Source organism: Habropoda laboriosa, unplaced genomic scaffold (genome assembly GCF_001263275.1).
Source record: "Habropoda laboriosa isolate 0110345459 unplaced genomic scaffold, ASM126327v1 scaffold65, whole genome shotgun sequence".
Classification (NCBI taxonomy): Eukaryota; Metazoa; Arthropoda; class Insecta; order Hymenoptera; family Apidae; genus Habropoda; species Habropoda laboriosa.
The window spans coordinates 4,517,877-4,529,815 of NW_017100254.1; the positions used below are offsets into that span (position 1 = coordinate 4,517,877).

Consider the following 11,939-nt stretch of genomic DNA (forward strand, 5'->3'; position numbering starts at 1 on the left):
AAAATATTAATTATTAAAGATTTTATAAAAGTTTATATTAAATTTTGTTACTACCTTATTTATTAAACTATATACAATAATTTGTTATTCCTAAAATAATTTTTCTTACAAATCATATTAGACTTGCGTATGTTGGCGAAATTTAAAAATAAGACGGTAGATTTAACGGTGGCGCGATGTCATTAGAAGTAGAATGTGATTTAATACGAGTAAATAATCAGTTATGTGACTTTTCTAAGGATGGAAGATATTTTGCAATTGCATATCAAACAAATTTATTGATAAAAAGTACTAAAAAATTTGACACTGTTTATTCATTCATATTTACAGACATAATCGAGGTTAGTGTATACATTAGCAATGAATAGTTATTAACTCTTACAATTATTTAATACGAAGCGAATAAACAAAATGAAGCTTATAACATAAAAATTTATCTTTCACTTTATCACAGTATTTAGAATGGTCTAGAAGTAGCGAATTTATTTTATGTGTAAATATAAAGAAAGCTATTATTCAAGTATATTCTATTCACTATCCTAAATGGAAATATAAATTGATTGAAGGAAGTGCTGGTTTAGAAAGTGTTAGTTGGTCTCCTGATAGTAAATATATTTTGACATTATCAGATTTTAATGTAAGTAAATAAATTTTCTTGATATTAAATAAGTAATGTAACTCACATACAAAATGTGAAATCCTCTTTTCATAAATTATACTTTAGTCCAAATGGTAATAAACTAGCAGTAGTAATTTCAATTGAAGGTGAGGATAATATAGAAATTTATAAGACTGATACATGGAAACTAAATAAAGTGAGTAATTAAATTAACATAATTGAAACTTATAATTAAGGTTAAAGTTTTATTATGTCAAAGTAAAAAATATTTTACAAGTCTCTTAATTTTAAAATATCTATATCATACACTTTAACAATATGGTCACATCCACAGCTTGCTAATTGTAAAATATTTGAATATTCGTTTTGTGGTCGAAATTTAAGTCTTTTTACAGTTAAGTGATGTGCTTTAGAAGAATCATATACTACATGCCTTTCCCATTCACAATTATTAGTGAATACACTTAATTTCTGTATTTCTATATACCCTCTTTCAAATCCTATTGCCAAAACATAAGAATGTTCAGAAATATTCTGCAATGAAAACACAAGTGCTGTAACAGAATGTTTTACATCTAAACTTGTAGTAGGAACAATATTGTCAGCTGTAAAGTTTGGATTCCAAATTCCAATTTTTCCATCTCTGGAACCAGTTGCAAAAAAAGATGAATCATGTGTCCATGAACAACACCATATTATGCGAGTATGAAGACTATCTTTTTTTGAAGTAGCAATTAAGGTATACACATTATCTTTACATTCAAACAATGACCATCTTCTATCTCTAGAAACAGATACTAGATATTTGTCATTGGGTGAAAATTCCATTTGTGTTACAGTTAATTGATGAGATGTAAGCTTTTGTACTTGTGTCCATGTATTTGTATTCCATAATAATATTGCAGAATGTTCTCGTGATGCTGATTTACATGCAGTTGCCAATAATAATCCATCATGTCTGGCAGTTATGGAGAATATTTCATATCCATGACCATAAAGTTTTTGTAATTCTGGCCATAATGTATGTTGCATTAACTCTTCTTCTGTTGGAGGAATATAATCCTCATTTTTAAAACTATCAACTTCAATTTTGTTATCATTAAATGTTGCTTTATTTGTTAGTCCAAGGGCAGGTACTGCTGCACTGTCAGCCACCATATTTTTAAAGTCATCAACATTGGCAATTTTCTTTAAACAATTTTTAAATGTTGTTGGAGCTGTAAATATACGTACAACTTTTTCTTCTGCTCCTGAAGCAAACATGTAAGGAGTTAACATAACTAAACAAGAAATATTATATCCATGAACCTGGGGACGGCCAATTTCATGCCAAAATTCTGTGGTTCCATTTTTCCAAGGTGCATGAATTCTTGTTGTTTGATCTGTACTTGCAGTAATAAGAAACCTGCAATGCAATATAAAATGCTGTACATTTTTTCATGAAATAGATTAGCCTACACAATTTTGAAAACAAACCTTCCATTTGGATCCCAACAAAGATCAACCACTTCAGCAAAATGACCACTTGGTACAGATTTTGGAATCCAATTTTTTGCAGTATTTGAATATTCCCAAATGTGAAATGAACCTTGATAACCATGTGCTAATATGTTTAATCCATTATAACTAAATTTACAGCCATAAAAGCCCATTAAATTACCACCAACTTCTCCTACTCTTACTTTTTCAGACCAAATTCCAGTTATTTCATCTGGTTCCCATATAATCATAGATTTGTCTAATGAACAAGATAATAATCTTAAAATTCTATTTTTATTATTCAGTTGTAATGGATACCAATGTATGCCATAAATCCAGCTTTCATGGCCATAAAGAACAGATTCCAAAGTAACATTATATTTTATGCTATCAACTATAAACACTTGTTCTTTTTGATGTAATTCATTACTTGAGAATTTTGTATCATTTGCACAAATTTTCCATAAACGTATCATAGCATCTTGAGATCCACTTGCAAGTAAAAGACTATTATCTGTATCACAATTAAAATCCATACATCGCACCCAATCTTCATGTCCAACTAAAATTTGAACTCTTGTAAAATGTAATTTTATAACATTAGAGTTGATTACATATAATTCAATTGTTGAATTTTCTATTGCAACAGCTAAAAGCGGTAAATTTGTATTTGGCAGAAAAGAGAAACAAGCTTCTATTGGTAACTTTTCTCCAAATGTAAGTGTCTGTAAACATTTTATGTCACCACTTGTATTTCTCAACCATATTTGTAAATCTCCTTTAATTGATCCAGTGCATATTAACAATTTAGAAAATATTTCATCATTTTGTAAATCGTCATCAGTAAGATACAATGAATTACTAAATGTAAGAATATCACCAACTTCTATGACAGAACTACATTCAAAATATTCATTCAGCTTACTCCAAATAATAGCAGTTCCATCTACAGAGCTTGACAATAACTCTGATTCAGCTTTCGATTGTGTTCGTTTGATCCATCGTACAGTATTAATGCGTTCTCGATGTCGATGAAGCGTGTTTGTTACCTTTCCAATTTTTGATATAAATGGATCATAAATTGCAACTGCATGACATACTGCAAAACAAACAAGTCCATTGTTTCCCCAATCAACTGAATGTGGAACTCGGTTGCAGGCACATGACACATAAGTTGCTGTCATATTTTATTAACTAATCGATAATGAGTAAATTAATTATCAAAACACTAATTTAACCTCACAAGCTATAAACAAGTGCAGGCCGTACGCGGTTCTTCTACATTTTTAAAACTTCTTAAAATAAAAGTTACTAGACATTGACTTGATTTAAATTTCCACCATAAATTTTTTTTATGTCCAACTTTGTAACTTTTTTGATTTACTTATAAAAAAATGTCATTTTTCTATAAATATTACGCAGTTTGTCATAAAAATATTTTACATTTTTATTACAAAGTCACTAAAATTAATATGAATGAATTATGTTTTCATAATGACATTTGTAAAACAAATTATGCAATAATATTTAGTAATACAATTTATATCTTTTAACGTATTAAAATTTTTAGAAATTAATATGCGGACGTTTAAATAGTATTGATGGAATATGTTGGTCACCAAATAGTGAATTATTATGTATATGGTGTTCGTTTAGTAGCGAAACAAAGTTAATTATTTATTCTAACATATTAGAGAAAGATGTTGCAATATTTAATCCTGCACAAAGTATAGATTCATCTGAAATAGGATACACTAATGACAAAGAATTAAAAGGAATCGAAAATGTAACATGGATGCCCAGTGGACAGTTATTAACTGTAACAGGGTTTAATGAAATGGTATTAACTATACTTTTATTTTAACTGTAAACTTTTGTATAGCAATATTCCAATACAATCGTTTGCATTTTAGATTGTATTGTTAAATCATGTAACTTGGAAATCATTTCTACAATTGTATCTTGAACCAGTAATTAAAGAAAATTATTTGAACAAAGTGTATGAAGAACGCATAATTCAACCCAAACTTTCTAGTAAAAATACAAACTTTTACAATAAACATATTTGTAAGTAATTTTTTTAAATTAATTTATATAAGTATTAACAATATTAAAAGATTGATATTTACAGTGGAAGAAAAATCGGAACGACCGATAAATATAAAAATTGGAAGGAAGGATGATATAGACAGATTGTCAATTGCTAAATTTGATATTTTAGAATTTAGTTTTTGTGGAAAATATTTGGCTATAAAACATCAACTTTATCCTACGACATTATGGATATGGAATATTACTGAAGATTATTTCGATTATTTACTCCTCGAAAATGCTATCGTAGGTAAGTACTTTAATAATTAGCCTATTTCAACTTATTTTTATACAAAATATTGTATTATATAAACAGTTTTTATTCAGCTGCAAAATGGAATCCTACACGAGCTCAACTTCTAATATTTTGCGAATGTGCGCACATGTTTGAATGGACACCACATAGCGCGAATTGTATACCAACTCCACGAAATATTGTAGTATTAGATGCTCGATGGCATCCTGGAGGAAATCTTTTACTACTTTGCGGTTATAATAAAGCACTTATTTATCAACTTGAAAATAAATTATGAATCATTTGAATAATATATGTAACGATAAATTTATATTTATTTTTTTCCTTGTTAATATTATTTTTGAAAATGATGAAACAATAAAATTGCAAGTAATTCGATTTTAATAAACTACTTATTTAATTAAATAAATCAAAAAATGGCATAACATATTCACTAAAATTGGTGGTAGTATATGTTTAAGTACGAATATACGTTCATTCATATATTTTTAGCTACTTACAATTATATGTCCACAATTTCCTAACCTTAACATTTCTCAAATATTGAAGTCTATATTAATTGGTCCTATACCGTAGTCATTTTTGATTCACACCGATATTTCACACTAATTCACAATCGCTCGAACTCCTCACTGATATTATACAAACACATGACGGTGGCTGGAACTTGGTCGGGATCACATTTAGGAAAGAATCAAGAATTATATAAAAATTATATTTATTGTAGCCATTCATATTATTGGTACAAGCATAACATATAATTGTCTTTTTTTGTGTTGAATGCGTGTTCGTCTTTGGCTTCGACAAATTGAACAACAAAGATTGCTCGCTGGTACTTGGCAGTACTGACATGGTGTAAAAACCAAACAACAAAAATAACAAAAACAATAAAAAATAGACTTTTGTACAGAATAAATTTTTGGATTCCTCGGATACATCTTTCACCTACAAGGCTTTGTAAGAAACTAGAACGGGATTTATATTTTATATCTTTGCGAGCTGAAGAAAAGCCGAGCGCAAGTGTTTTATTTCTATGCATTGGTTCATTTGCCGCTGTGTTGAGTGAGATCTAAAGAAACCGAACGTCCCGTGTTTGGTAACACTTCTCGTTATGGACTTGTAGTGGTAATGCTAAGGCAATTGTCATTTTGTAAGTAACACGAACAGTTTTGTCACTGTGTGCGTTATCGCTTTCAAGACGGCGGTTCACCAGTGACTCCGGCACAGTATACCCAGGGTTAAAAAAACTTTCTAAATTAATTTATATAAAACTTATTTGCTTATAATTTTAAACAATGGATTCGGCTAGTATTCAATTAATGGAAGATATTACATTAGAAGGAAAAAATATGGAAAAACCCGTCACGTAAGTTAAAAATTTAACATTTTATACAATAAAATTAAAATAGTTGAGAATGTATTTCTAATATATTGTCATTTTTTTTTTTATATAAGAAACTGATATTAAAATTTATTTTGTTATTGTTTAAAACATTTTGATATGACATAATTACTTTTTGTACAATGCCCATTTTACAATATAACTTCAAACTGAAAAAATTCATATATACCTACCAGGAATTTATCAACGAAAAATAAAAGTAAGGGTGAAAGTCCTTGTATTTCAAACAAACTTAAAGTAGAACTGCAAACCTTAACAATATCAGAAGAATCTGAGCAGCAACTTTATAATACATTGAAACATATTTATGGTTCTGTATGTATCCATTGACATTTATTAATTCAATATTATACATATATTTCTTATAGTATGTTATTGGAAAGTAACATAGTTTTTTGACAGAATTTTAAACTTTCTGATGCATCAGAATATGAAAATAAAAGATCAAATTTAGGGAAACAATATTGGATGGAAAGGGGTAATTTAGTCATTAAAGGAATTGTTGATTATTCTTCTAAAGACAGTACACATAAAACTGAGGAACAAATCGCTAGACAATTTGCAACATCTAAACTTGAAAGTTATGGGTAAGTGTTAAATAATCAAAATTAAATTTTTAGCAATGACAATGTAAATCATAAATAATGATATATTTTTCTAGTTTTCATCAATCACATTGTATTGAAGCATTGGTGCATACAAAAGGTGATGTTGGAAAAGCTTTAGAAGTACTGTTTTATAAATATTATGGATTAGAAAATGTTTCAAGAAAGAAAATACCTGATATTGATACAGTGGATTTATTAGAAAAACGGCATGAAGAAAAAGAAGCACTTGAGTCTATTTATGGAGATATGTATACTGACAAGATAAAAAATCAAATTTGGAATGTACAAGTTAAATTGGATTATTTAGTGAGAAATGATGAAGTAGAGCAAGAAATTCGAAGGATTAAACAGCAACAAGAAAAAGAAAAGGAGAAAGAAATTTGCAGATTATTTATTCATAAGAAGTGTAGATTTGGAAATAAATGTAAATTTTTGCATCAACAACCACAGGTATTAAAAATGCCAGAAAGGGAGGATCCATATTTTACCCTAGAAATAAGATTTCCTGAAGGTATTACAATTAAGTTATTCAATTAATGTATAAATTACACATGTTGTTATATTTGGTCTATAAATATTTTATTAGGTTGTAAATATCCATATGAACCACCATATTTTTACTTTTATAAAAATGATGGTACATTTCCAAGAATAAGTTGTTTAAGAATAGGAAGAAAGTTACACAATGAGGCATTATCATTATCTGAAGATGGAATTCCTTATATCTTTTCAATAATATCTCTCTTGGAAAATGAATATGAAATGAAAGAATATTTAGTAGAAAATAAAGAACAATTTCTAGATCAGAATGAATTACTATTTCAAAAACAATCAGAAAGTGAAAGTGAAACAACTATAGCTACACATTATGAATTAGGATCTATTCATAGGAAAAAAATGAATAATGTTCCTTGGGAAGAAGTATTGAAAGAAGATGATTTAATTGAAAGAAATTTTAAGGAAAAACAAACAAATCCCAGGTATAAAAAAATGAAAAAAATTAGAAAAGTGTTACCTGCCTGGTCAAAAATGAGCGAAATTTTAGAAATAATATGCAAAAATCAAGTTACCATAATTTCAGGTGAAACAGGATGTGGTAAAAGTACACAAGTAATTATAAACTTATCTAATATTATAATAAGTTTATGCTTATAATGAATTAATATATAAAACTATAAATATTTTGCAGGTGCCACAATTTTTATTAGATGATTGGATCTTAAATAGATCTGAATCTAAAAATCATATTAACATAGTATGTACACAACCTCGAAGAATAAGTGCAGTAGGAGTAGCAGAAAGGGTTGCAACAGAAAGAAATGAACGTACAGGTAATACAGTAGGATACCAAATACGATTAGAAAGCAAAATTTCCAGTAGAACTAGATTAACATTTTGTACAACTGGAATACTGTTGCAAAGGTTTTCTATGAATCCAGAATTGACAGATGTTACACATGTTATTGTAGATGAAGTCCATGAAAGAAGTGCAGAAAGGTAAGTTGTCTATTGTATTTCTTTGTTTATTTTGATTTAACTGGTATCATTTTTTATCTAGTGATTTCCTACTGATGCTTTTAAAAGAATTACTATCCAAGAGATCAAATTTAAAAATAATACTTATGAGTGCAACACTCAAAAGTGAAATCTTTTCTTCATACTTCAAAGAAGCTCCTGTTTTATGTATTCCGGGAAAAACATTTCCTGTAGAACAAATATTTTTGGAAGATATATTTGAAAGAATAAATTATGTACTTGAAGAAAATTCGGAATTTACACGTAAAATTAAAGGCGATTGGGAGCAATTGCAAATTGATTTGGAAACTGCAGAGATTGAAGGCCCTTCTATTTCCGTACCTAGGGAATCTATTCAAGATGAAAATTTATCATTAATGCAAATTGTCAGTAGATATCAGGGTTACAATAGACAGACACATAAGAATTTATATGTCATGAACCATAATAAAATTAATTTTGAACTTATAGAGACAACATTAGAATGGATTATATTTGGTGAACATAATTACCCTAAAACAGGTTCGATCTTAGTAAGTAAATTTTTATTCTTTTTTCAATTATAATATATAATTTTAAACAATGGATTCGGCTAGTATTCAATTAATGGAAGATATTACATTAGAAGGAAAAAATATGGAAAAACCCGTCACGTAAGTTAAAAATTTAACATTTTATACAATAAAATTAAAATAGTTGAGAATGTATTTCTAATATATTGTCATTTTTTTTTTTATATAAGAAAATGATATTTAAATTAATTTTGTTATTGTTTAAAACATTTTGATATGACATAATTACTTTTTGTACAATGCCCATTTTACAATATAACTTCAAACTGAAAAAATTCATATATACCTACCAGGAATTTATCAACGAAAAATAAAAGTAAGGGTGAAAGTCCTTGTATTTCAAACAAACTTAAAGTAGAACTGCAAACCTTAACAATATCAGAAGAATCTGAGCAGCAACTTTATAATACATTGAAACATATTTATGGTTCTGTATGTATCCATTGACATTTATTAATTCAATATTATACATATATTTCTTATAGTATGTTATTGGAAAGTAACATAGTTTTTTGACAGAATTTTAAACTTTCTGATGCATCAGAATATGAAAATAAAAGATCAAATTTAGGGAAACAATATTGGATGGAAAGGGGTAATTTAGTCATTAAAGGAATTGTTGATTATTCTTCTAAAGACAGTACACATAAAACTGAGGAACAAATCGCTAGACAATTTGCAACATCTAAACTTGAAAGTTATGGGTAAGTGTTAAATAATCAAAATTAAATTTTTAGCAATGACAATGTAAATCATAAATAATGATATATTTTTCTAGTTTTCATCAATCACATTGTATTGAAGCATTGGTGCATACAAAAGGTGATGTTGGAAAAGCTTTAGAAGTACTGTTTTATAAATATTATGGATTAGAAAATGTTTCAAGAAAGAAAATACCTGATATTGATACAGTGGATTTATTAGAAAAACGGCATGAAGAAAAAGAAGCACTTGAGTCTATTTATGGAGATATGTATACTGACAAGATAAAAAATCAAATTTGGAATGTACAAGTTAAATTGGATTATTTAGTGAGAAATGATGAAGTAGAGCAAGAAATTCGAAGGATTAAACAGCAACAAGAAAAAGAAAAGGAGAAAGAAATTTGCAGATTATTTATTCATAAGAAGTGTAGATTTGGAAATAAATGTAAATTTTTGCATCAACAACCACAGGTATTAAAAATGCCAGAAAGGGAGGATCCATATTTTACCCTAGAAATAAGATTTCCTGAAGGTATTACAATTAAGTTATTCAATTAATGTATAAATTACACATGTTGTTATATTTGGTCTATAAATATTTTATTAGGTTGTAAATATCCATATGAACCACCATATTTTTACTTTTATAAAAATGATGGTACATTTCCAAGAATAAGTTGTTTAAGAATAGGAAGAAAGTTACACAATGAGGCATTATCATTATCTGAAGATGGAATTCCTTATATCTTTTCAATAATATCTCTCTTGGAAAATGAATATGAAATGAAAGAATATTTAGTAGAAAATAAAGAACAATTTCTAGATCAGAATGAATTACTATTTCAAAAACAATCAGAAAGTGAAAGTGAAACAACTATAGCTACACATTATGAATTAGGATCTATTCATAGGAAAAAAATGAATAATGTTCCTTGGGAAGAAGTATTGAAAGAAGATGATTTAATTGAAAGAAATTTTAAGGAAAAACAAACAAATCCCAGGTATAAAAAAATGAAAAAAATTAGAAAAGTGTTACCTGCCTGGTCAAAAATGAGCGAAATTTTAGAAATAATATGCAAAAATCAAGTTACCATAATTTCAGGTGAAACAGGATGTGGTAAAAGTACACAAGTAATTATAAACTTATCTAATATTATAATAAGTTTATGCTTATAATGAATTAATATATAAAACTATAAATATTTTGCAGGTGCCACAATTTTTATTAGATGATTGGATCTTAAATAGATCTGAATCTAAAAATCATATTAACATAGTATGTACACAACCTCGAAGAATAAGTGCAGTAGGAGTAGCAGAAAGGGTTGCAACAGAAAGAAATGAACGTACAGGTAATACAGTAGGATACCAAATACGATTAGAAAGCAAAATTTCCAGTAGAACTAGATTAACATTTTGTACAACTGGAATACTGTTGCAAAGGTTTTCTATGAATCCAGAATTGACAGATGTTACACATGTTATTGTAGATGAAGTCCATGAAAGAAGTGCAGAAAGGTAAGTTGTCTATTGTATTTCTTTGTTTATTTTGATTTAACTGGTATCATTTTTTATCTAGTGATTTCCTACTGATGCTTTTAAAAGAATTACTATCCAAGAGATCAAATTTAAAAATAATACTTATGAGTGCAACACTCAAAAGTGAAATCTTTTCTTCATACTTCAAAGAAGCTCCTGTTTTATGTATTCCGGGAAAAACATTTCCTGTAGAACAAATATTTTTGGAAGATATATTTGAAAGAATAAATTATGTACTTGAAGAAAATTCGGAATTTACACGTAAAATTAAAGGCGATTGGGAGCAATTGCAAATTGATTTGGAAACTGCAGAGATTGAAGGCCCTTCTATTTCCGTACCTAGGGAATCTATTCAAGATGAAAATTTATCATTAATGCAAATTGTCAGTAGATATCAGGGTTACAATAGACAGACACATAAGAATTTATATGTCATGAACCATAATAAAATTAATTTTGAACTTATAGAGACAACATTAGAATGGATTATATTTGGTGAACATAATTACCCTAAAACAGGTTCGATCTTAGTAAGTAAATTTTTATTCTTTTTTCAATTATAATAATGACAATAAATATCTCGCACCAAAGACTGGAAAGCTTATTATTATACCATTACATTCATCCTTACCCAATGAAGAACAAAATTTAGTTTTTAAAAAAACTGGGGTTATTAGGAAAATTGTACTAAGCACAAATTTAGCTGAAACGTCTATTACTATAGATGATTGTGTCTTTGTAATTGACAGCGGGAAAATGAAAGAAACTAGATTTAATTCAAACCAAAACATGGAAAGTTTAGAAACATGCTGGGTATCACGAGCAAATGCATTACAAAGAAAGGGTCGTGCTGGACGTGTAATGCCTGGAGTATGCATTCATTTATATACTTCATATAAGTATGTATAATTTTTTCTTAAATATTTTGATTAACACACTGTATTTTTGAATACAAGTTTTTTAATATTTTTTCAGATTTAAATATCACTTTTCAGCACAACCAGTACCTGAAATATTACGAATTCCTTTAGAGCCATTATTATTACGTATTCAACTTTTACATACTGGTAAAAAAGTAGACATACATAAAATTTTAGGTAATAACAATTTTTGCAGTTTTAGATTTTTAATTACATTTTTCAATCAAAATTTAT

At 27.8% G+C, this 11,939-nt stretch overlaps 6 protein-coding genes across 6 annotated transcripts in view; 4 read left to right on the forward strand and 2 right to left on the reverse strand.

Annotated features, from left to right (window-relative positions):
* Nucleotides 1–116, reverse strand: part of LOC108572265 (condensin complex subunit 1) — a 5,912-nt gene extending 5,796 nt beyond the window's left edge. The window contains 1 exon segment of the mRNA XM_017934465.1: nt 110–116. Coding sequence (XP_017789954.1) covers nt 110–116 — 7 coding nt within the window.
* Nucleotides 117–176: 60 nt separating this feature from the next.
* Nucleotides 177–649, forward strand: LOC108572266 (WD repeat-containing protein WRAP73-like). Its single transcript, XM_017934466.1, has 2 exons — nt 177–341; nt 455–649. The coding sequence occupies exons 1-2, from the start codon at nt 177–179 to the stop codon at nt 647–649; spliced, it is 360 nt and encodes a 119-aa protein (XP_017789955.1).
* Nucleotides 650–889: 240 nt separating this feature from the next.
* LOC108572267 (probable elongator complex protein 2) lies at nt 890–3,321 on the reverse strand. The gene is made up of 2 exons (XM_017934467.1): nt 2,096–3,321; nt 890–2,024 (listed from the first exon to the last, which is right to left on the reverse strand). Exons 1-2 carry the CDS (start codon nt 3,280–3,282, stop codon nt 890–892), a joined length of 2,322 nt encoding a protein of 773 aa, XP_017789956.1. The 5' UTR covers nt 3,283–3,321.
* A 271-nt stretch (nt 3,322–3,592) lies between these two features.
* On the forward strand, nt 3,593–4,722 carry LOC108572268 (WD repeat-containing protein WRAP73-like). The gene is made up of 5 exons (XM_017934468.1): nt 3,593–3,601; nt 3,669–3,938; nt 4,012–4,132; nt 4,230–4,439; nt 4,517–4,722. The coding sequence occupies exons 1-5, from the start codon at nt 3,593–3,595 to the stop codon at nt 4,720–4,722; spliced, it is 816 nt and encodes a 271-aa protein (XP_017789957.1).
* A 1,018-nt stretch (nt 4,723–5,740) lies between these two features.
* Nucleotides 5,741–8,500, forward strand: LOC108572270 (putative ATP-dependent RNA helicase DHX57). Its single transcript, XM_017934469.1, has 8 exons — nt 5,741–5,811; nt 6,024–6,162; nt 6,250–6,434; nt 6,509–6,966; nt 7,042–7,565; nt 7,645–7,952; nt 8,014–8,356; nt 8,442–8,500. The coding sequence occupies exons 1-8, from the start codon at nt 5,741–5,743 to the stop codon at nt 8,451–8,453; spliced, it is 2,040 nt and encodes a 679-aa protein (XP_017789958.1). The 3' UTR covers nt 8,454–8,500.
* A 52-nt stretch (nt 8,501–8,552) lies between these two features.
* LOC108572271 (putative ATP-dependent RNA helicase DHX57) overlaps nt 8,553–11,939 on the forward strand; it is a gene marked incomplete at its 3' end in the record, with an annotated part of 4,626 nt that continues 1,239 nt past the window's right edge. Inside the window, 9 exon segments of the mRNA XM_017934470.1 lie at nt 8,553–8,623; nt 8,836–8,974; nt 9,062–9,246; nt 9,321–9,778; nt 9,854–10,377; nt 10,457–10,764; nt 10,826–11,317; nt 11,319–11,684; nt 11,761–11,881. Coding sequence (XP_017789959.1) covers nt 8,553–8,623; nt 8,836–8,974; nt 9,062–9,246; nt 9,321–9,778; nt 9,854–10,377; nt 10,457–10,764; nt 10,826–11,317; nt 11,319–11,684; nt 11,761–11,881 — 2,664 coding nt within the window.